The sequence below is a fragment of the Diceros bicornis genome, chromosome 10, assembly GCF_020826845.1.
Source record: "Diceros bicornis minor isolate mBicDic1 chromosome 10, mDicBic1.mat.cur, whole genome shotgun sequence".
Classification (NCBI taxonomy): domain Eukaryota; kingdom Metazoa; phylum Chordata; class Mammalia; order Perissodactyla; family Rhinocerotidae; genus Diceros; species Diceros bicornis.
The window spans coordinates 62646479-62670723 of NC_080749.1; the positions used below are offsets into that span (position 1 = coordinate 62646479).

At 35.5% G+C, this 24245-nt stretch overlaps 1 protein-coding gene across 3 annotated transcripts in view; it reads left to right on the forward strand.

Annotated features, from left to right (window-relative positions):
• The window catches only part of DNAJC10 (DnaJ heat shock protein family (Hsp40) member C10), a 41704-nt gene extending 18183 nt beyond the window's left edge, over nucleotides 1-23521 (forward strand). For all 3 annotated transcript variants that reach the window (XM_058549373.1, XM_058549372.1, XM_058549374.1), the window contains 13 exons: nucleotides 614-703; nucleotides 1464-1577; nucleotides 3441-3555; nucleotides 7991-8118; nucleotides 8419-8535; nucleotides 11880-11981; nucleotides 13225-13380; nucleotides 14358-14491; nucleotides 15457-15510; nucleotides 15779-15926; nucleotides 19436-19555; nucleotides 21851-21955; nucleotides 22945-23521. In XM_058549373.1, coding sequence (XP_058405356.1) covers nucleotides 614-703; nucleotides 1464-1577; nucleotides 3441-3555; nucleotides 7991-8118; nucleotides 8419-8535; nucleotides 11880-11981; nucleotides 13225-13380; nucleotides 14358-14491; nucleotides 15457-15510; nucleotides 15779-15926; nucleotides 19436-19555; nucleotides 21851-21955; nucleotides 22945-22956 — 1395 coding nt within the window. In that variant the 3' untranslated portion in view covers nucleotides 22957-23521. The remainder of the gene's footprint in view (nucleotides 1-613; nucleotides 704-1463; nucleotides 1578-3440; nucleotides 3556-7990; nucleotides 8119-8418; nucleotides 8536-11879; nucleotides 11982-13224; nucleotides 13381-14357; nucleotides 14492-15456; nucleotides 15511-15778; nucleotides 15927-19435; nucleotides 19556-21850; nucleotides 21956-22944) is intronic.
• The last annotated feature ends 724 nt before the right edge of the window (nucleotides 23522-24245 follow it).

Here is a 24245-nt window from a genome sequence, read left to right on the forward strand (position 1 = left end):
AATTCTTCCAATCCATGAACACAGGCTACCTTTCTATTTATTTGTGTCTTCTTTGATTTCTTTCATCAATGTCTTGTAGTTTTCAGAGTAGAGATCTTTCACCTCCTTAGTTAAAGTTGTTCCTAAGTATTGTATTTTTTGATGCTATTGTAAATGGGATTGATATTTTTATTTCCTTTTCAGAAAATCTGTTAGTGTATAGAAACAGCTACTGATTTTTGTGTGTTAATTTTGTATCCTGCAACTTTACTGAATTTATTGATTAGCTCTAACAGTTTCTTGTTACAGTCTTCAGGATTTTCTGTATATAAAACCATGTCTTTTGCAAATAGATCCTGTTTTACTCCTCATTTTCCAATTCTGATACCTTTTATTTCCTTTGCTTGCCTCATTGCTCTAGCTAGGATTTCTAGTACTATATTGGATAGGAGTGGTGAGAGTGGGCAGGCATCCCATCTTGTTCCTCATCTTAGAGGAAAAGCTTTCATCCTTTCACCACTGAGTATGATGTTAGTTGTGGGCTTGTCATATATGGCCTTTATTATGTTGAGATATGTTTCTTCTATGAATGGATGTTGAATAAAACGATTACAATATGTTTCTCTTATTCTAGTTTCTTAATTCATTGGATGCTAAAGAAATATATGTGGAAATAATGCATAATCTTCCAGATTTTGAACTACTTTCAGCAAACACACTAGAGGTAATATTTTTATAATAATAAATGTTGGTAACATTTCAAGTCTTAACATTTTAAAATCAGCATTTGTTTTATTCATCGCCAGAGAGAAAGTAGCAGTTTCAAAAGATTGTATATCCGTCAATTCTAGGTTGAAGTCTAATTGCTGGAGTTGCTGGTGTTGCAACTTCAGGGAGGATCTGTAGTTTGGGAAAACCTAACCAATCCTAAAGGTGGGCTTCAGGAGGAGCATCAGGAAAGGCAAGATTTTGATCACAAAGCACCTTTGGTTCTGATTTGGAACTCTATGTTCTTGCTTACAGAACTATCTTTATTGTCACTGAGAATTAAGAAGCAGCTTTAGAAATACTCAGTTTGTAGTAGAATGAATTATTTTTTTCTCTTTTTTGATCCCAAAGTTTTCTAAGTCTATGTCCCTATAAAACTTTTTGTTAAACCTGAAAAAGCTGACTTCCCCACCTCCCAACATTTTAGCTATATGTTGTTAAAGCCATGTTTTTTTCTTGGAACAGTCATCTACTATAAGATTTTATGATTTAGTGACTCATCCATCTATAATATTATAAAATTGATTTACATAGCATTATTCCCAATAAACTACAAAATAAGAATATGAATGGGTCTGAATTTTAGACAATGTTTTGAAGTAATGGGTAGGGTGGTTAAAATTAACTTCAAGTCAAAGAAATAAAGATTAGAACTCTTAGAATTTCCCATCTCTGACATTTCTTTTCCTGGATCACTTTTTTTAATCACTTTCAAGGATCGCTTGGCTCATCATCGGTGGCTCATATTTTTTCATTTTGGAAAAAATGAAAATTCAAATGATCCTGAGTTGAAGAAACTAAAAACTCTACTTAAAAATGAACATATTCAAGTAAGAAAAATATTTTCTGCAGTATGCTTTCTTATTAATATGTAAAGTTATATTTTAAATAACATAGAAATGTTTATTTGAAATTCTAGGTTAAAAAAGCCCTAATTGTTTTTGTTCTTTTATTGTGTTTTCCTGTTTTCTGTTAAAAATTGAAACACTATTTAAAAGTGGTTAACCTTCATTTCTCTTGAGTAGCTGGCATGTGATAAATCTGTATTATACAATTTTTCTGGAGTGCATACTATAGAAAAGTATCTTTCCCTTTTTTTAATTCTTATTTCTTTATGGAAGTAATTCATGCTCATTATTTGAAAATTGGGATATATAAATAAGCACAAAAATGAATTAAATATCTAAAAATTACCAATACTCTCACCTACTAGTGGGTTTTAGTTAATAACCCTACTAAAAATTTAATGTATAACCTGGCAAACTTTTTAAGTGTGTGTGTGTGTGTGTGTGGGCATATGTATATGTGTATGCGCATATCCATATTGTAATGGCCATTGTAATAAACACACATGTAAATTTATATGTAGACTTTTTAATCAAAATGGATTCACTATATTCTCTTTTGTAAAATTTTCCATTCAACAATATCATGAACTTTTCCACATGCCAGTATGTGTGTGTGTGTATATATGTACATGTATATGTAGGTATCAGTCATCATCCCTGAAGACTAAGTATTTCACTATATGGTTACACTGTAGTTGTTTAACAAATCTGTTACTGATGACTTTAAGTTGTAGCCATTCATTTTTATATCAAAGATATATACTGCAAAAATGCGGCATGAAGAATTTTTTGAAACAAAGTTTTATATATTTTAAAGGATTTTTATCCTCATTACCAGAGTCCTCCAGAAAGTTTATGTCAGTTTATATTCTTACTGACAGCATGTGAGTGACCATTCTCTACACCTATCCCAACTGTGGTATTATCATTATTTATAATCATCGCCATTCTGATAGGCCAAAAGTGATAGGTTAATATTCACTTTCATTTATTTGCTTTCTAATGAGGTTGAAAAAAGTTTTTTAAGATTATTAAAAAATCATAATTCTTCTCTACATTATTTTCTATGTATGTCTCTGGCTCATTTTATTTCTCTTGATGGGATGTTTATCTGTTTATTTTTTAACGGATCCTCTGTCTTAAATGCTACAAATATTTTTTCTTGGTTTATCATTTGTCTACTAGTTTTCTTCCACACTGTATGAAAATGTCAAACTTTTTATTATTTCTGCTTCTGGGGTCTTACTTAAAAAGTTCTCTCTCGGGCCGGCCCTGTGGCTTAGCCGTTAAGTGCGCATGCTCCGCTACTGGCAGCCCGGGTTCGGATCCCAGGCACGCACCAACACACTGCTTGTCCGGCCATGCTGAGGCGGCGTCCCACATACAGCAACTAGAAGGATGTGCAACTATGACATACAACTATCTACTGGGGCTTTGGGGAGAAAAGGGGGGAAAAAAGAAGGAGGATTGGCATGGATGTTAGCTCAGGGCTGATCTTCCTCAGCAAAAAAAAAAAAAAAAAAATTCTCTCTCTCCTCCACCCCAAGGTTATATAAATATCCTCTATATTTTTAGAAGGGTGGAGCTCTTAAACAACATCATATTTTCTTGGAAATTTCCTCTCAGATTTTTGAACTCTCTAGGACCCTTTTTTTTCTTTAGCTAAATTGAGTTTCAATGTTAAATGTAAATGAATTATTTCTCTCTCTTATTTTCATAGCCCATTAACCTCTGTTTAGAAACTGTGTTGTTAGAGCAATTTCATTTTGGACTATCTTTATAAATATTTAATTGAATGGATAAGATTTTGTTTTCATCAAATTGAACCTTCTCTTTGTACTTCAGATTGGCAGGTTTGACTGTTCCTCTGCACCAGACATCTGTAGTAATCTCTATGTTTTTCAGCCATGTCTAGCAGTATTTAAAGGACAAGGAACCAAAGAATATGAAATTCATCATGGTAAGAAGGGAAAAAAATGATAAAAATTTATCTTCATTTTCAAATAGCAATTTTTTCATTGTACTTTTTACCTTGTTTTCTATGGACATGCTTATTGTAAATAATTTTCTCTCATTTATTAGTAAGTTTCTTATGGGGAAAGATATTTTGCATTACATATAGTTATTTTATCCTCTTTACTCTTCTTTTGATCAGTGTTTCAGCAAGAACTCTGGTGACATGTCAGGCTAGTGAAGAATTTAAGGTTCTTGCTTGTTGACAAAAGTAAGCAACACCTACAGTTTCCATTCCAGTGTGCCGTGTGTAGCATTTCAGCCATTGTGGGCAATTTCCAGGCATTCTTTTGAATTTTTCCTCCACAAGACTACTAAACATCTCCATTAACTGCTATGTTATCTCTCTTGAATTTATAATTACATTTCTGCATTTCAGCTTTTTGCAACTTTAGCTCTCCATTCATGTAAGTACAGTTCCAATTCCTAGGATTCAGGATACATCATAGTCTCTATTCTGAAAAAGGTCAAATGCAGCAAAACAGACACACAGACTACTAACTGTAACATAGTTAAGTGGATAACAGATATTGATGTTATGCCTATTATGTGACAAGCACTATTTTAGGTGTTAAGAGTGCAAAGTTGTAAGACATGGACTCTGCTCTCAAGTAGTTTAAAATGTCATCTAGTGGGAGTAAGAGGAGGGAGATCTACAAAGAAGAGATGAAAAACATTATAATGGCCATATGTATAAATTGCAAGATGAAATCAAGATAACTTCTGCATAGTAATGGTCAGGAGGTGATATTTGAATTGCGATGACATTTGAGTGCTCCATTTCCCAAAGCAAATACAGGAAAACAAGATGTGAGGCCCTCTAGCTGAAGGAACTATGTGAGCAAAGGCTTGGCAAGACAAACCTAACAGTAACTACTGTTTATTCAGTACTTTCTATGAGATGTTTTTCTAAAGGCTTTGCATACTTTTGCATTTCCATTTTTATCTTCACAACAATCCAGCAAGGGACAAAACTGAGACTCAAAAGATTAAGTAACTTGCCCACGACAAACAACTAGTAACTGGTTAAAGTAGCTTTTATATCCAAATATGTCTGACTCCAAAGCCTAGGCTTATTATAGCAGCACTAAACTGTGCCACCTCCTGAAAAGTGCTAGAAATGACCAAGTTTTAATAATAGAGTTCTATTCTTTTTTACCTCTGATATATTTCTCAGATTCCCCCTCTTCTCTGTAGTTGCTGCCTTATTTCAGGTCCATCATCTCCTTCATCTACTATATCTTCTGATACGATTGCCCGTCTGGTAGCCTTTCCTCTTTATAATTGATTACTTGTTTTATTTGCAGAGTTATTACCCTAGAGTATTCTCCTGTCACTTTTCTGCCTTGACTCTCTTGGTTTCTTTCAGAATAAACTTCAGGTTCCTTAGCATAGGAGCAATGACTTTATCTGTTTTGCTCACCACTCTATCTCCAGGACCTAGAATGGTGCCTGGTGCGTAGTAGGAACTCAGTAAATAGTTGTTAAATTAATAGGGTACATTCATGATCTGCCTCATTTTTCTAGCCACTTCTCTCACCTCTGCCCCTGCAAATAATCTTAGCTCCAGCTACTTGTGGATCCTTGAAAATACCATATTCTTTCACTCCTCTGTGCCGTCACACAAGATTTTTCTTCCTCCTGCATTGTGATCATTCCTTCCTGCCCCTCAAAATATTTGGCAAACTCCAAATCACCCTTCAAAACTTAGCTAAAGCATTTTCTATCTTGAGAAATATACCATGAATCTCCAAGTACTTCCTTTTGTGTACTGCCACTAACTTTATAGCATAATTTGTATTATTTCTTTGGATTTAAATAGTGAGCCATCTACATGTGCCGGGTACAATGCTAGGGAGTAGGGAAAAATGTGAACTATACTTAATCTCTACCTTATAGAATATTATGGACTAGTAGGGAAAACAGACAACCACTTGGACAAATTTAAGAATGTCTGAAGTGAGGAGTATGATTCTATTTTTGAGTAGTTAATTACCCCAAAACTTAGCTGCTTAAAACAACGAACATTTATTAACTCACAGAGTTTCTGGTGTTCAGGAAGTTGAGAACAGCTTAGCTGAGTGGTTCTGGCTCATGTTTTCTCATGAGGTTGCAGTCAAGGTAGGCAAGGGCTGTAGTTGTCTCAAGGTTAGACTGTGCTGGAGGATTTGGTTCCAAGCTGACTCATGGGCCAGTCAGAAAGCTTTAGTTCCTCACCACGTGAGCCTCTCTATAGGGCTGCTCACAACATGGCAGCTGGCTTCTCCCAGAATGAATGATCAAAGAGAGACACACACCCACACAAAGAAGCAACAGTATCTTTTATACTGTAATCTCAGACGAGACAGACCATCACATCCACCATATTCTCTTGGTCACATACACCAGCCCTGGTACAATAATGGTTTGAGTCCATGAGGTAAGGACTATTGGGAGCTCTCTTGGAGACTGACTGCTAGAAGAGATAAGCATGGGTAACACTTAGGAAGAATAATTTTCTGAGGTTAGAGAAAGCAATCTCTCCATTGAGATCTAAAGTATAAGTAATGGTTACCAAAATAAAGAGGTGGCAAACACATTCCAAACACAGGAACCAGCAAATGTATTCATGGACTCTGAGATAAGAGAGAACTTCATTTATTCTTAGAAAGCAAGAATTTCAGGATACCTCAGTGTTGAAAGTTAGGAAAGAATGAGACTTGAGCCTGGAGAGGGCACCAAGGGTCCAAATTATGTGTTTCATCTGTTAGGTAAAAGAATTTGGACTGTATCCTCAAAGCAAAGGTATTTATGGATTTAAGCAGAGATATGATTTAACTAGTTTTACATTTTAGAAAGGTGACTGGCTGCCTGGAATGGATAGAAGCAAGATTGGAGGAAGGGAAAGAGGTAGAATCCTGTTACAGTCATTTATGTAAGAGAAGATGGCTGCCTTATCTAAATCATGGTAATGTGGATGAAAAGAAGCGGACAGATTTTTAAAATAGCAAGAATACAAAATCAATGTAACTTGATTATTTAGATGTGAGAGAATAAGAAAAGGAAGCCCAAGTTTCTGACTGGTGAATTGGTAATTGAGTGACTGACTGCGCCATTCAGTGAGGAAGAGAACACGGGGGAGGAGTTGATATGGAGTACACACTCCTGGTTCACAGTTGAATATAGGCCTCAGTTGAGTATAGGCCTGGGCCTCAGGAGAGGAATTTGGGCTGAAAATGTAGATACAAATAATCGTCATGTCAATGGTAATTGAAGCCTTGATTGAGGATGAGCTTGTCTGAGAGTGAATACAGAGATAGATAGGATCAGGGCCCTAAGGATCACTTTTAAGGGGTGGTTAAAGATGGAGGAATTCATGAAGCAATTCAAGAAGCAGCAGCTAAAGAGTAAGAAAACAGGAGAATGTGGTGTCATTTATCACTATATTTAAATAGTTGTGAAAATTCTCTCTTCTACTGAGCTATGAGCTCAAGGAGAAAGACTATGTCGTTTTTATTTTTGCATGCCATCTGGCATGTAAAACAGGGTCTGACACATAATGGGTGCTTGACTTAGTATTGACTATTGAGTGAGTAAGTCAGAGGGACCGTGGGAAAATGGACTATGTGCTGTTTGAGAAAGCTACATTTGCCAAGCCAAGGAGTATATTCTTTAGGCAGTGGCAAATCATGAGAGGCCTTTAAGCAAGGGGACAACGTAATCAGATTAATGTTTTTGTAAATTGACTGTAGTACAGTGTAGAAAATGGATTAGTTAAGGAAGACGGGGCAGAAAGACCAGCTTGGTTATTGCAGTAGGAAAGAAGAAGGCAAGAAAGAAGGCAAGAGTCACTCGGGGATGTCTTATTTAGGCACCTAGCAGATGATTATGCCACTGCCAAGATAGGGAAGGTGAGAAAAGGAGCAAGTTTGGGGGAAAATAACTCAACTTTGATTTGGATATATTATGTTTGAAATGTATATATGACATCCCAGGTAAATATTTCCATGGGCAGGCAGTTGGTAATACAGGTTTTGAATTCACAAGAGAAGTCTAGGTTGAAGAAACAGATTTAGGAGTTAGGCCATAGTAAGAGTTCAGGTAAGCATGAGGAATTCAAAGAACACTGCAAGGAAGTTACTGTTCTGCCTCTGAGGATGAAGGAGCATTTCAAAGAGATCTTGACATTTTAACTGGTCCTCCAAGGCACAAAAGAGTAAAGGGTGCTCCTCTCAGAGCAAACCTATGTATACGTAGTATATAGAACACTGAAACCTCACCAGACTCCATTTGTCCATGAGCTTATGTTCCTTTAATATTCTTAAGCATGAAAACTTTGAAATGTTTCTATGGATAAAAAGGCAGAATGTGGATTTTAATTTTTCTCTTCCTCAATTTCAAAGGAAAGAAGATTCTATATGATATACTTGCCTTTGCCAAAGAAAGTGTTAATTCTCATGTTACCACACTTGGACCTCAAAATTTTCCTGCCAATAACAAAGAACCATGGCTTGTTGATTTTTTTGCCCCTGTAAGTTATTTTTATCTGTCAAATTTCAATATTGTCAGATTTTCTTGTAACAGCAAAAAGACATTTTCTAGATAACGTTGAACCATGAATATGAGAATTCTGTTCCTCAGTTTTGTCCACTGTCACATATTGCTTCTAAGAGAGTGCTGCTGTACTTGCCCCTCTGAGATTTAAGTATATAAACACATAAGATTTGCAATTAAGTGTGGTTTGTCTTACTTAGCATATTGCTTGTTGCAAAAATGATGTGTGTTTTTGTTTCATTTGGCTTGGTGCTTATGAATATTTTTTCTTTCGTAGTGGTGTCCGCCATGTCAAGCGTTATTACCGGAGTTACGGAAAGCATCAAAGCATCTTTATGGTCAGCTTAAGTTTGGTACTCTAGATTGTACAGTTCATGAGGGACTCTGTAACATGGTAAGGCAAAGTATAAAAAATTTATTCTAATTAATATTTTTATAAAATAGCTTTTGGCAGTCTAGTATTAAAATGATAAAATAACATTCAAATGTACATCTATATTTAGAGTAGTAACAAATTATTTAAACAAGTAATTTCAACAAAATAATAGAAAATTATGATTGGATTAAAACATGAATAGATAATATATATGGCTGAATGTAGATGTAGTCTCACTTACTAAACTTAGGAAAATAGTTGACTTGATGAAATACGTGATTTTTCAATTATTTAAGATCTTTATTTTTTTTTAACTTAATATTACCTTTGGGCAGTCTATAGTTTTTATTCTTTGGCTACCCTCATACTTGTCTTCTAAGTATAGTTAATAGAAGGAAATTAAAACAATGAATGAGATTTTTGAAATCTTTATCTACATAAAAATATTTTCTGAGCTTAATAAATATTTACTCTTCAATTCCAAGAAGAACTAGAAATTATATATCTCATCATGAGAGTATATAATACCACCTATAAAATACTCTTGGGGAAAAAAATCAAACCTAAGTCAAATCTAGCCTCCAGATCTATTAGTGTATAGGAAATCCAGTGACAGAGGAACACGAGTGGTACCATGGGCGTGCACGCTGCGAATCCCAGCACGTAGAGGACTTCACAGGACTAACAGCCAGTTTATTGGACAAATCCAGTGAAAGGGGGAAAAAGAGATTAAAGAGGCTTAAAAGACATATCATTCAAATGCAGTGTTTTAGGCCTTGTTTGGATGAAATTCAAACCAACTGCAAAAAAAAACAAGATAACTAGAGATATTTGAACACTGACAGACTATCTGATGATTTTCAGGAATTACTGTTAATTTTTAGGAGTCAACATGATAGTATGGTTATATTTGGGCGAAGTGTTTATATTTTAAATACACTAAAATATTTATGGATGAAATGATAAGTCATCCATATTTAAATTAATCTTGGGGCAGGATAGAGTGGCAGGGGGTATAGATGAAATCAGAGTAGCCATGAGTGGATGATTCTTTTAGCTTCAACAGTACATCAGAGTTTATTGCTCTCTGCTTTTGTGTATATTTTAAATAATTCATAAAAACAAACTTTTTAAAAAAGATAAATGGAGAAGAGACGAAGAGAAAAAAGAAGAGGGAAAAGAAAGAAAGCAACGTGTTTTAAAAATATAATAGAAGGAGGTATAAGCTGAGATCTTTATGGCATCTGTGTGAGGAATAATTTTCACTCCACACACACATACAAACAAAGGATTAAACAATTAATGAATCTGGCTACATTAAACGTTAAAACTATTGCCAAAGAAAGAGACACTATAAAATTAAGACAGACAACAGACTGAGGAAGTATTTGCAGCACATATAACTGACAAACCTTAGTGTCCAGAACATTTAAAGACCACAAATCAATTTTGTAGTCTTTAAAAATAAAAAGAAAGTTTACAGACATTTCGTAAAAGAGGAAATCCAATAAACATGAAAAATGTTTGACTTCACTAGTCATCAAGAAAGTACACATTACAACAATAGTCACATACCTTCCTCATCCATCAAATTAACAAAAATTTAGAAATCTGACAATAGCAAATATATGGATAAATTCATTATCCTGTCACATAGTAGAATACCATAGAGCATTTAAAACTAGACCTCTTTTCTGGGTAAATCTCAGAAATACAATGTAAAATAAAAAAGGAGGTTGCAGAATAGTATAGAGGGTATGATAAAATTTCAGCAAGTTTCTAAATGCTTAAACACTACAGTATACCATTTAGGGATGCATATGCAGGTAGCAAAACTATAGAAACATCAATGGATTGGCTACACACTGACTGTAGGATATTGGGTTGCCCTTAATGTCAGGGAGGGAAGGATATGGGAGCAAGAAAGAGAACTTCCAGCAATCTACCAATATGGCAAAAAAGTTAATTTTCCTTAAATATAGGGGAGGGATATGTGGGTATTTACTAGATTATTCTCTCATCTTTTCATTATGTTTGAAATTTCATTAAAATAAATTTTAAAAATGAAATAAGACCTTTTGTTTTGAATGTCTTTTATGTGACTTTGAAAAGATCCAAGTCACTTAGTCTCTCAATACCTCAGTTTCCTCATCTATAAAGTTGACTTAGTAATTTTAGCTTCTCAATAGAATTGTGAGAAACAGGTGAGAAAATACATGTTTAAGTGCTAAAAAGGTGCTCATATGTAGTAAGCATTTGTTAAATGTCAGGTCTAATTGCTGTTTTGTTAATCTAATCAGAGATTTGAGTTTGCACTCATTTTACAGAAGTTTGATAAGTGTTCCTATTGTTTTTTTAAAATTATTTTTGATGGGCTGGCCCCGTGGCTTAGCGGTTAAGTGCGCACGCTCTGCTGCTGGCGGCCCGGGTTTGGATCCCAGGCGCGCACCCAGCGCACCACTTCTCCGGCCATGCTGAGGCCGCGTCCCACATACAGCAACTAGAAGGATGTGCAACTATGTCATACAACTATCTACTGGGGCTTTGGGGGAAAAATAAATAAATAAATAAAATTATAAGAAAAAGAAAAAAGAAAACAGCTTTATAAAAAAAAATAAAATTATTTTTGAATCTTAGCCAATGATTCCAATTTGCTAATGAGTCCTTGTCAACTTTAAGGATGCAGAGTTCAGCTACAGCAAATCCACGGACAGAGATCTCATTATAACTTTTAAAAAACTAAAATTAAAATTAAAACTTTAGAGGAATGCTTCCTGGGCTAGTGCTCATGTTAATTTTGAGAAGGAAATTATAGTATTTTGTACCATAAAAGCTATCTTGAATAAAGAATAATAAATGACCACGTTCTTCGGGCATGATTCATATTTCTTTAACCTAAAATATGGTTATGTATACTTTATTAATTTATTTTCATATTCTTGCTATTTTGTTTCCTTGATTTTCTTCTACTTCTAGACAAATTGGAGTATTTATTATAATTTTAAAAAAAGACTCAATCTGAGATTAGCCTGCTCTGTACAGCCACATCCACCTTGGTTCAGAAGAGTAAAAAGGGACCAAGCTCATAATTGCCCATCATCACTTCTCAGTGTTTCAGTGCCTATGGATTTTATGGCTAATGGAGTAGCTATAAATAAGGGTCGGGTACTCATCAGTACAACTGTGAATCCATTTCCTTTGCTAAATTTGGCCAGGCTAAAGTTTCTCAGTTACTAGCAATTTAGCAATGAGTTTTTTTAATCTTATTGTCACTGTTACTTAAAGGCAAGCTGGTTATGAATTTGAAAGCAGTAGGTAAAATGTATAAATCTTTGTTCAATTTGTATTCTTGTTCCTAACAGCATAACATTCAGGCTTATCCAACAACAGTGGTATTCAACCAGTCCAACGTTCATGAATATGAAGGACATCACTCTGCAGAACAGATCTTGGAGTTCATAGAGGTATTTTAAATTACAGCCTGTGGCTGTAAATCCTTCTGTGTGTGTACACTTTCTATGACTATTTAATAACGTTTAACAACAAGATTTATTCTTTTCATGCCAAAACATTATTTTCTAAGAAAATGAATTTTTTTAATTTTTCTAATGTTTTACTCATTATATACTACTGTAAACTCTGAGAATAAGTCTGTGTTTTACTTGTTTCCTAGTACAGTGCCTTGTACTTAATAGACACCACTATTTACTGAATATGTGAAATTATGCTGTTACATAAAGTTTTGTCACCCCCTTCCCTGTTTTCTCTGATAGAACCACCACAGATTATTTCTTTTAGGTCTCATATAGATGAGATAGGAGTGAGCCCACTGTTTTCCAGGAAATATGTGGGTGAGGGCAGTCTTACCCCACCCCCAGTGGAGGGCCTCTTCAAGCCTGGGCAGCTTATGCCAAGCCTGCTGTGTTAGTAACACAGAAGTACCCTACATCTATAACATCTCCTTTTTTCTCACTAATAGTCTGGACTGAATAAAATAGTTACAGGTGCCTCCTAGGAAAGAAATTAAAAATTCTAGTTTATTATCCATGTAATGACCATTCTGCTCTCTGTTCTACTCATCTCTTCCTCCTCCTACAAGGTAATAGTTTTTTGTTTTGTGTTGTTTTGTTTTTGATTGTTGCCCAGCGAAGCTAACATCTTTGTTAGTATTTCCCAATCATGATAGACTGAAGGACTGGGCATTTCTGTGTTAGAACAGTATTTGGAGCACGTGATCTGTAGAGAGATTGTGCAGTATCTCCAGTCAGAGTGTCAGAAAAATAGAATAGTAGGCTTTCCATTAATAATTAAAGGGTTATTTCCAAATGAACCATTGGTTCCAGAAAGAACTGTATAGCCTATGTAGACATCTGGGCAGCTCTTAGAACTCTTGCCTTATCTCCCTATAACTTTGAATAAGGTTGCCTCTTTTCCCTACTTAAGATGACTGGTGATACATAGAAATAAGAAGAAAATACACCTTAATTTAAGAAGACTGATGGACAAAATCCAAACTTAAAAAATAAATTAGGGATCATTTCTTCCTGTTTAAAATAATTCACTATAGATTCTCTTTAAATATCTTTAAGTATCTTCTGATTATTCAAAAACAGGAACTTTTCTAAATGACATATACCAACAATTTGCCAAGAATATATGAACAACTCTTGTTTATATCTGTTATAATGAAAGCTGTGTTCTGTTTAGGATCTTATGAATCCTTCAGTGATCTCCCTGACACCCACCACTTTCAATGAACTAGTTACACAGAGAAAACATGATGAAGTATGGATGGTTGATTTCTATTCTCCATGGTGTCATCCATGTCAAGTGTTAATGCCAGAATGGAAGAGAATGGCTCGGGTATAGTAAAATTGTTTATTTTAAATCTTAGTATTTACTAAGAATGTTTACTTAACAGAATTATTTCAAAACTGGTATGAGTGAACCCACCTCTAGATTATCATTTAGTAACAGTTCTGATCATAGCACTTAGATTTCAGCTCTGTTTCTGTCTCGTATGTGAATGGTATAGAATAATCTGCTCTTTTTTTCTGTGTCACTTGGTACATATTTGACCAAATTTCTGCCAACATCACCCAAAGATCCACTGTATTTGCTATTAAAATTTTTTCTACTTCTTTATTTTTAGACCTTAGAGATATAGTTTCTTCACAATATTATGGGACTTAAAAATAAGAAAAAAATAGCTTTGATCAATAAGACATTTAAATTTTTAAAATTTCCTACCAATAGACATAGTGTTATAAATCATGTAAGATTGGAAACAGATTATTTAATACCAGAATGAAAAATGTAATCACTGTTTTATATTTATTTATAAGATGCAAAATGAACAAATCTAAGAGTTAAAGTGATTTCTAGTGTCTTAACATTTATGATAATACAATTTTGTGCTTTTTTCAATAAAATTTTTAAATTCGGGCATGAGTCAATATGCTACCTGCAACCTATGTCTCCATTTGAAAAGGTAACTCTTTGAAATACCATTGCGAAGACCTTCATTAGTTCTTGGTTTCTAACACTTTGAATTTTAGAAATACATAATTTTCCCCATGTAATAGATGAATAAAATCAGTTGTTTAATCTGCAATAATTGTAGTGCGTTCTTGACTACTAAATTAGATTTCTAGTTCATTACTTCAAATGTTCTCTTATGTTTTAAGCCCTTTCCCATTTTTATTTGGTGAAAATCACTGATAAATAATATAAAAACCATCCATAGTGATGATTTCTCTATTGTAAACATATAAATAGTTATGGAGGTAATTTTATTCTAATCTCTTTGATCTATTTATCTCCTTTTTTTTCTTTTATAGACATTAACTGGACTGATCAACGTGGGCAGTATAGACTGCCAACAGTATCATTCTTTTTGTGCCCAAGAAAATGTTCGGAGATACCCCGAGATAAGACTTTTTCCGCAAAAATCAAATAAAGCTTATCAATATCAGTAAGTGTTCTCTAAAATTTGAAGACATTTATTATAATCATTTATTTATACAGTTAAAATTTAAAAGTTATCCTAACTAAATAAAAGTTAACCCAACAGATATTTTTTGGGAGCCCACCATGTTTACGATAGTGTGCTAATGAGAACTTGAGAAGATGAAAAGTGAATTGAACAGTCCTCCTGTTCGTGAAGCTGACAGTCTAGTAGAGAGGAAGAACTAACGTTTATTAAGTCCCCATTTGGTTTCAGGTACTATACTAGATACTTGGCTCACATTATTTCTACTAGTCCTTACATATATCCTGAGAAATAAGGATTATTACCCTTCCTACTGTTACAGATAAGTAAACTGATTCACAGACCTTAGGTAACTTTCCTAAGTCTCACAGCTGCTAAGGTTTGAAGTTTGGGTTTGAACTTAGGTCTGTCTCAGTGCCTATGCCATTTCCACAACACCACTTGATATTTCAGGTTGCAAATTCAAATGCAAGGCAGAATATAATGCATATTATTTAAAGTAAAAATGAATCATGGATTTCAAAGGAGAAAGGAATCACAACTACGAGAGGACATCATGAAAGGCTGCATTTACGAGGTGGCTTTTGGCATGGGTCTTAAAAAGTGGGTAGGAATGTGGCAGACAATGATAACTGGAGTAAAGGTTCAGAAACTAAAGCCTTGGACATTTTGAGTTTTGCCTTACCAATGTGTCTGTAGGAGATATCCAGCAGGCAGCTAGACATTTAGGTCTGTCTGGAGCACAAAAAAATATCACAACTAGAGAAAAATGTATTTGAGAAGCCATGTAAGCAGTATTTTTAGATAGGTGTATTTGAGAAGAGAGATGCTAGATGAAGTCAGTAGACTAAATTTATCTTTTAAATTGCTGCAATGAGATTGCTTTCTCAACTTAATGCAATAATAGAAAATACTATTTACACCTTACATATTTTTTCTTCTTTCAGTAGTTACAATGGTTGGAATAGAGATGCTTATTCCCTAAGAATCTGGGGTCTAGGGTGAGTAATTAAAATATGTATTATTGTGTAAAATAGTTGCAATGCTATTTATCTTTCTTTTATGTCTATAGCTAAATTTACTGTGGGTTGTTTAAGGTTCTAGCATTTTAAAGTACTTAAAGAATTATAATTTACCAGGTTATGCTTGTGGTTTATTACATTGTCATTCTTTGAAGTCATTTTTAACTTAGAAAGTTTTGCAACATTACATTGTAGATGTTTGCTTTGGTTTTGTATAATGAAACATAATTTTGATTGCTTGCCACAGATTTTTACCTCAAGCATCCATAGATCTAACACCTCAGACTTTCAATGAAAAAGTTTTACAAGGGAAGAATCACTGGGTGGTTGATTTCTATGCTCCTTGGTGTGGACCTTGCCAAAACTTTGCTCCGGAGTTTGAGCTCTTGGCTAGGGTAAGTCTTGTCTATCTAGTTAAATACGTTTTGGTCACTTGCATGTTTTGTAACTAGAAAAAACATTGCAAATACAATTTTTTTTTCTTAAAAGTTTACTTTGAATTTTAAAAAACTCTATTCCATTTCTATGACTGTAATCTTTGCAGTAGATTTCTTCCTTTTTTATTAAAGCTTTTAGCTAACATCATCTCTGTGTTGGTTGACATCATCTACCTATCCCTAACAGCCAGAAACCTCCCTTGTCCTGCTTGTTCCTATTTTCCCTCCCCCTTACTCTGCTGCCCTCCAGGCAATCACTACGTCCTATTAGTTCTGTCTCCTAAATGCCTTTCAAATCTGTCATCTACCCATCCCCCTGCTAGCCTCTTTGTTCAAGCCTTCATCATCTCTCACCTAAGCATGTCGTATGTGCTTTTAACTAGTCTCATACTGGCAGTCTGCCTTCTTGACTTCTGCCCTGATGATCTTCCTAAAATATTGCTTTCTCTGGCTTCCTGTTAACCAAGTTTCTTGACATGCATCCTTGCCTACAGGTCTCTCATCTCTCCCTTCCTGCCTCTTCAGCTTTATCTCTGTCCCCCACCTCACACTTCACACCCCAGGCACAACGAAGTCCTCCAGGTTCATTGAACTAGTACCCCTGTGTACATGCTGTTCCGTCTCTCTAAAATTCCTTTCCCTTACCTTGGTCATCAGGATTTTTTTCTCCTTATCCTACAAAACCCTGCTCTAACAGCACTTCTGTGTTCTCTGCTCTTCTCAGTTAATCAATGTCACTTTGGTATCTTGTACTCCCTCAGTGTACTTATCAATATGTGTTAATTATTTAGATATCCATCTCCTGCATAAGACTATGAGCTGCTTGAGGGCAAGGCACATGTCTTATCCATCTTTATATCCCCAGTGTCTAACTCAGTAAATGCTTATAAAATTAAACTGAATGCAGTCAGAGTTTTTGGTGTTTCTGTCATAACAGACCTGTTAATGACCTAATCCAGATTGATAGCTTCCTTGCCTCTATACTCAAGGAACTTTGCTGTGGGCTACAGAACACTCATTAGAAAGAGAAAGTCACCTCCAGTTTCCCCAGTCTCAAACAAAAGCTGAACATCCCAAGCCATGGGAATTTTTTAGCAAAGGGATTTCAAAGCTCCTGGGAGTCATAAAAGATTATTTTAGTTATTGCCTGGTCCTTCAGATAAAAGGTTATTCATTTTTTCCACTTATTATATCTTCTTTTCCTCTTATACTTCCTTTTTCCCCAGTAATTCTAATAAAATGTTTTACTCCCTCATGTACTGAAAAACTTAGCTTAGTTGTATATTTTTTAATGCAACTATATCTTGAATATAGCAGAAAATTATTAAACACGAAAAAGAGCATTCATTCAGCAAATGTAAACTACCAAGTGAAAAGCATTTTGCTAAATACTGGGGCTACACAAATGGAAAGACAAAAGTTCCATGTCTTTAAGAAGATTTTGTTCTAGTGGGAAGATAAAACGCAAATAAATGAATATAATACAACAGGATCATTGCTTTAGTGAAATGAGAGTGAAGCAAAAACATGGGAAGAAGCATGTCAGTCATGCCAGGAGGAGACAAAAGTCTCCACAGAAGTTAGTGTCTGAGATGAGAATTATAACATGACTAGGAGTTTGGTACTTGAAGGGGTTGGCTAGAGAGTCCCCTAATCAGAACACAATATTTGCAAAGATGCAGGGACACGAGAAAGTGGGGCCTGTTCAGGGTTCTCCGCTGTTGGTCCAGTATTACCAGAGAATAAAGACAGAAGGGGAATCGCAAAAACTGAGGTTCAATATATTAATAGGCGAGGAGGAGGAGATTCGGTCGTCTTCCTCACGCTAGTCCCATTGCACACTTTTCCTCAGGGATTTCATAGTGTCCAGAATGTGTTCTATATAAGAATTAGAGGAGAACTGTTGGATATGGCAGGATCCATTTTACGTTTTAGAAAGATCACATTGGATGTACTGAACACAGGCCAGCAAGCCCAGAAGGATATTTAGAGCACCAAAAACAGTGTGGTGTCCTCCTATAAGTAACTGAAAATACAAGCCAACTAATATATAAACATTTTGGAAATGACCTAAAACTTAAAGTAACATTTCTAGATTTCTCTGACCTTCAATGTGAGTGTGAGTGTGTGTGTGTGCACGTGCGTGTGTGTACATGCTTCTGCAGGCAGCTTTGCTGGTGCCCTAACACAAGTTAGTCTACCTATTGGGTACCCCAGCCTTGGGAACAAAACTAGAGGCAGCAAAGATATTTTAATTGTCCTGAAGTGAGAAATGATAACCTGAACCAGGATTAGGGCAGTGGTGTTAGAAAGAATGAGACAAATATAAGAGAGACATAAGAATAGGATTTACTGTTCGTGATAAATGTGGGAAAGAAAAGAATCTAGGATGGCTGTAGTTTCTGGCTTAGTTCAAGTGAGTGAATAGTAAGACGGAAGGAAGAGAAAGTTGAGGGGAGAGGATTCATTTTAGAAACATTGGGGTTAAGGTGCTTATAGCCAGCACATCGCTGACTGAAGTCGAGGGGAGAGCTCGGGGCTCTGCAGCATATAGGTAGATGAAACCTCCCTGGGAGATTGTTCACAGTGAAAAAATCGTTAACCACAGATGAAACTGTGAGTGGATATTATAGTTTGAGGGGCAGGTGTAGAAGGAGGTCCCCATGCTAGAAGTGAGGAAGAACAGCCAGAGGATGGGAAAGCCGGGAGAGAATAGTGATAAATACCAAGGGAAAAGAGAGAGAGGAGACAGGAGTGGCCAGCGCTGTCAGGTGCCCATTAACAAGGCTGGAAAGCGTGCATTCTGTCGGGCGAAGCAGAGGTCGTTGGTGAACTTAGAGCAGTTCCAGTGGAGGGAGCAGGAAGAACAGAAGCTGGACTAAAATCTGCTAATAAATAAGTAGATGATGAGAAAAAGTGATAAAAGAGTAAACCACTCAAAAAGAGAGAAAGAAAGAGAAGCAGGGTGGTAGCTAGAGGAATCAGTGCAAAGAAGAAATCCTTCTTTGATCCTGTGTGTACAGTGCTGAAGAGCAAGAAAGAGACCTGACGGGCAGGAACTGGGGGATGGAGGTGGAGGAGTCGGCCTCCACGAGACAGAGTGCGCCCTCGGCACGTGAGACCAGAGCGGGGGGGAAGGGTGAGGACAGAATTGAGATGTTTGGGGTGTGACAGACCAGCTGTGGGTACCGGCAAGAAGCTGAGGGAAGTCGGGGTTAAGCTTCTCAATTTTCTCGCTAAGGCAGAGGAGAGGCTATTTGCTGCTGGAGAGGTGGTACTCAGTAAATAGGAGTTTAAAAAGAGCCAGTAAGAATTTGGAAGGAATGGAAAGGATTAAAACTAAGTTTTTTCTAAATAACAAATTCTTAGATTTATAAAGATTTGAAGTTTTTAGTATCATATTGCTTTGTGGTTGCCAAAATAGTTTATGCCAAAGAGAATGGCAAACCGTATTTTTCTCTTTTCAGATGATTAAAGGAAAAGTGAAAGCTGGGAAAGTAGACTGTCAGGCTCACGCTCAAACCTGCCAGAAAGCCGGGATCAGAGCCTACCCGACTGTTAAATTTTATCCCTACGAAAGAGCAAAGGTACGCACAGGCTTTCTTCTGTGTTCCTTTCCATGAGCAGGCCCAGGGCAAAAGGTTTATTTTTAGTCTGAGTAATGCTTTTTCTAGTTTCTTCTCCCTTTGTCATTTTTTGTTTTATTGCGTATTACTAAAACAAGCTTCTTTTTACAAGTAAAAGTGATTTTAAAAGGTTTTTCTGTCTCACAGTTGATATGATCTCTCCATTGCCTTAAAATTTTTATAACCATGAATAGGAAAACTACTAAAGAGATATACCAAAATACTACTACAGTCATGTGCCACGTAACGACATTTCAGTCAATGATGGCCCACATGTATGACGGTGGTCCCGTAAGATTACTATCACATAGCTTAGGTGTGTAGTAGGCTATACCATCTAGGTTTGTGTACGTATACTCTATGATGTTGACGCACTGGTGGAATCACGTAATGCCTCCCCGTCGTTAAGTGACTCATGACTGTAGTGGTTTTCTGTGGGTGATAGAATTCAAGGTAATTATTTATTTTGTGTGAAGTTTTGTATTTCCTGCTTTTATAGAATTAACATATATTACCTTTATAATTAATTTTTGAGGAAAGAAAAAATATTAAGAGAATACTGTCATAATACTTTTAAAATAGCCTTAGTCCCTGAGCATTTATCTTGAGGAATATTTATTAGTGGTTTAGGCTACGAAATAAAAATTTAGGGTTCCTTGGTTCGGTCATAATTCCTTTTTTGGGCCACTGACAACATGCTTTATTTTTTTCAACAAGAAAACTAAATATCTAAGAACGGGTCTTAAAATTCAGGTGATAACCTCTATGATCATTGATACAAAAGCATATGTCGTTCAGCCAGTATAATTGCTGACAGAAAGTACTCATACCTTTGCTCTCTTCTCAGGTAAAAGAATGACATTTTTGACCCTAGAATTGTGATAAAATAAATATTTGCCACGTATTCGTGTTTTCTGGTAAAACATTTGAAATAAATAATATTAAATATTTTAATACATACTTTTTGAGGAATAATATCCGATTAAGATCTCATGTTGTTTATTGGTAATTATAATACACTTTGAAAAAGAATTAAAGAACTTAGATGATGAATTTCAGAAATCTAGAATTGTGAGACATGTAAATTTTTCAGTGAAAGCTTTTGATTTGTCAAGAGGCTATCTCTGTCTTAAGAACGGCCTGGGGTAAGCAGAACTCAGTGAGAGTAAAGGAGCTTGTACCACAGCCTGACTCTGCATTCCTTTGAGATCACTAGCTCTACTTCCCTGTTCTCAGAACAGCCGAGAAATGGGTGACATAAATAGAAGTCTTATTCCAGTAGAATGATGTTGGGGAAGTATCAGTATAATGAGCAGCCACAAAATTAACCAGGCCATAGAGGGAACTGTTTGAAAAGATGATGTTACCATTCGCCCAGAGGACAAGAATAGGACTCAGAATATCCCTGTCAAACTGAAAGACAGAGTTGGCCTCCAGAAGTCCAGGCCAGATGAAAAGGCCAAAGCAGAATAATGAGTGGAGTAAACAGAAATCCAAGCAGGTGGGCACTTTATACACAGAAACAAAATGCTAGCATACAGTGTGGGGTTCCCACCAGGAAGAAGGGAACAGGTGGCTCCAGATCCAAAATAAGCAGACCTGGGTATATTGACCTGCCCCTCCCCTACTTTTCAGCCACCTTCCTGCTGTGGGCAGATGAGAACAAGGAGATATACATTGCTTTCCATTGTTGCAGTTGGTCAGGCTTTTGTCTGTGCCAATGACTATATTAGATTAGAGTGATTTGGTCCTCTGGGGACATCTTTTCTTATACAATTTAGATGTTTTGAGACATTTGGAGTCAGCAATGCATTTTTTCCAAGGAATTATTTTACATGTTCCTGTAATAGTATTGTTAGTATTTCATGTAAATTATGGGTTAACTGTACTTTTGCAGCATTATTTCTTTGGAAGAAATTTGAGTTTCAAACACTTGGAACTTTAAGGAATATTTAGTCAAGTTTCTTAGATGGCAATGTCATGTTTTGATTAGATGTTTAAAAGATTATAAGAGGGCCGGCCCCGTGGCTTAGCGGTTAAGTGCGTGCGCTTCGCTGCTGGCGGCCCGGGTTCGGATCCCGGGCGCGCACCGACGCACCGCTTGTCTGGCCACGCGGAGGCCGCGTCCCACATACAGCAACTAGAAGGATGTGCAGCTATGACATACAACTATCTACTGAGGCTTTGGGGGAAATAAATAAATAAATAAAATTAAAAAAAAAAAAAAGATTATAAGAAGAGTGTTTTTCATTTTAGAGAAATACCTGGGGAGAGCAAATAGAAGCCAGAGATGCAAAAGAGATTGCTACCTTAATATATGAAAAATTGGAAAATCTCCAAAGCCATGGAAAGAGGAATAAGGTAAGAACTAAGTGTAGAGCTGACTTTGGCAAACATTATTAAATTTTTTCTTACTATACATTATATCTATGAATAAACAGGTAAAATGAAGCTTCAAAAACTAGTAAGGTAGTTGGAAATTTCTTCTTTGGAAAATATGACAATCAGAATATAGCCTCTACATACTGAAATGCTTAGAAATTTAGATGAGTAAAACCATTTAACAAAAAATAGTGACTATGCCATAAATTATTTAAATTTTGTTCAAATGTAAATAAAGTATTGACTTGTTAGAAATAAATATACTGGAGTCTCATAACACATTATGGATAGCAAATTTTCTTTTGTTCCTGGTATAGTCGAGATGTGTTGGAACCTATGTTCCTCTTGGCCCTTCCTTGAGTTTTTAATCTATGAAGAAGCAGTGCAACCTCTTTACTGCTATTCTCTGAAAGGGCTGTTCATTTTTTCCTTTTTTAAATTCTAGGACATACTTAGAAACAGACCAAAGCGTCCATGAATGCTAGAGTGCTTTCTGAATGGCGTTTAATACAATCACAGATGAGGTTTTTTGTATTCTTTCCATATAAGGTGAAAGAAGGACAAAAACAGCAGACTCTGGAGAGGGCTAGAGACATCTGGCTTTACAGAACCACATTGCGACTTCCATCCCAAGTTAAACACTTGAAAAAGAAAACATTATTAGTCACATATCAGAATATCATAAGTGATATTAAGTTAAAGAGCATACCAAGATATGACTTTGAAAGTGTGTAAACTGTAATTGGTACTATCTGTTGTGGGCACATAAGAACTATGAGATATCCTTTTCTTTTCTGTTGTTATAATTAGCAAGGTATATTTCATGTGATGATCCATTAAAGAAAAATATTGAGTAATTATTTTTGAAAAGGTAAAATTTTGGTTAGTTTATATTACTTTACCTTGTTTTCAACATTATAAACTCATGCTGCCTTTGTCTTTGAATGACTTGTACATTATTATTGTAGGATGAACTTTAATGATGTCGAGGATGAAGAAACAATTGAAAAGAAATTCTAACAAATGACCTCAGAAGACATCTTTTTAGAGTGTTACATTCTTGATGGGAATAAATCAGCATTATCTTGGACTTGTAATTGCACTGTCTGAATTCTGTACAACACTGCTGTAAAGGAAAGGTCTGTAGACCATGTATGGTTTTTTGTCACGTATTCTTCTTTGGTTTCGTTTTGTTTTGTTTTGTTTTCAACTTTTTAAAAAAATGTAAAAACGATTCTTAGCTCAGGGCCACACTCAGCTCATATACAGGTAGGCCACAAGCCACATTCAGTCCCTGGGCCATAGATTGCTGACCCCTGGAAACGTTTGGTCTGGCTGGCTCAGACATGAGCCTGCTCTGCTATTGTCTACATGCATGTCTGAGTTGTACAAAGTGGACTTTATCACTTCAAGTTTTATGGCTGGCCTGAAAGCAGATAACTTGGTTTTTAGTCACCTGTTTTCCTAAAAATTTTCTGAAAACATATTTTATTTAAAAAACACTCACTATGTGACAAAATAAACAGATATCTTATTTTCATGCTTTATTATAGTGAAGAGATTCTTCATTTTCTTTCTTTACTAAAAGTTGAAGAATAGATTTAATTTTTCACAATTAAGAAAAATTTTTTGTGACAGTAAGCAAATAAATCCTATAGATTTTTATAGCATCCAGAAACATCTGAGGAAAAAAATATTTACAGCAATTAACTGGGCATTGTAGAGTATCCCAAATATATCAGGTATTTAGAGTTCTATGTTTTAAAGATATGTGCTCATTTATTTTCTGAATTGGCTTTCATAAAAGCTTTCCCTGTAGTAGTAATTGACTTTTGAAGCCTCTTTTTACTATTTATGGTTTTGCCTTCTGGACTTTCTTTTTTGATGTGTATCCTTTATTTATATTTGCCTTTTTTTCTTTATAGTTGTGGTTTTTCACTTTTGTCCCATGTCTTCATTATTCAAATAGGAAAAATAACTTTGCAAGTTTGTTTCACTATTTGTCATAATAATACTGTGGTTATTCCCATTAGTAGTTTACTGTTGGAGACTGCCATTTTCACGTAAATATTAGCATAATAACTAAAGTTATTTTTGTAAGAAAATCAAGTATATAAATCTAAAGATGGAATCTTTTAGTTTCTCAGTTATTCAGACTCAGAGAATCCAAAAGGTTTTTCCTTGCATTTACACAAGACATTGTGTATAACATGTAGTTGTTTAGTTACAATTCAGAGCATATGCAATAGTAAAAATCCAATTGATCAAA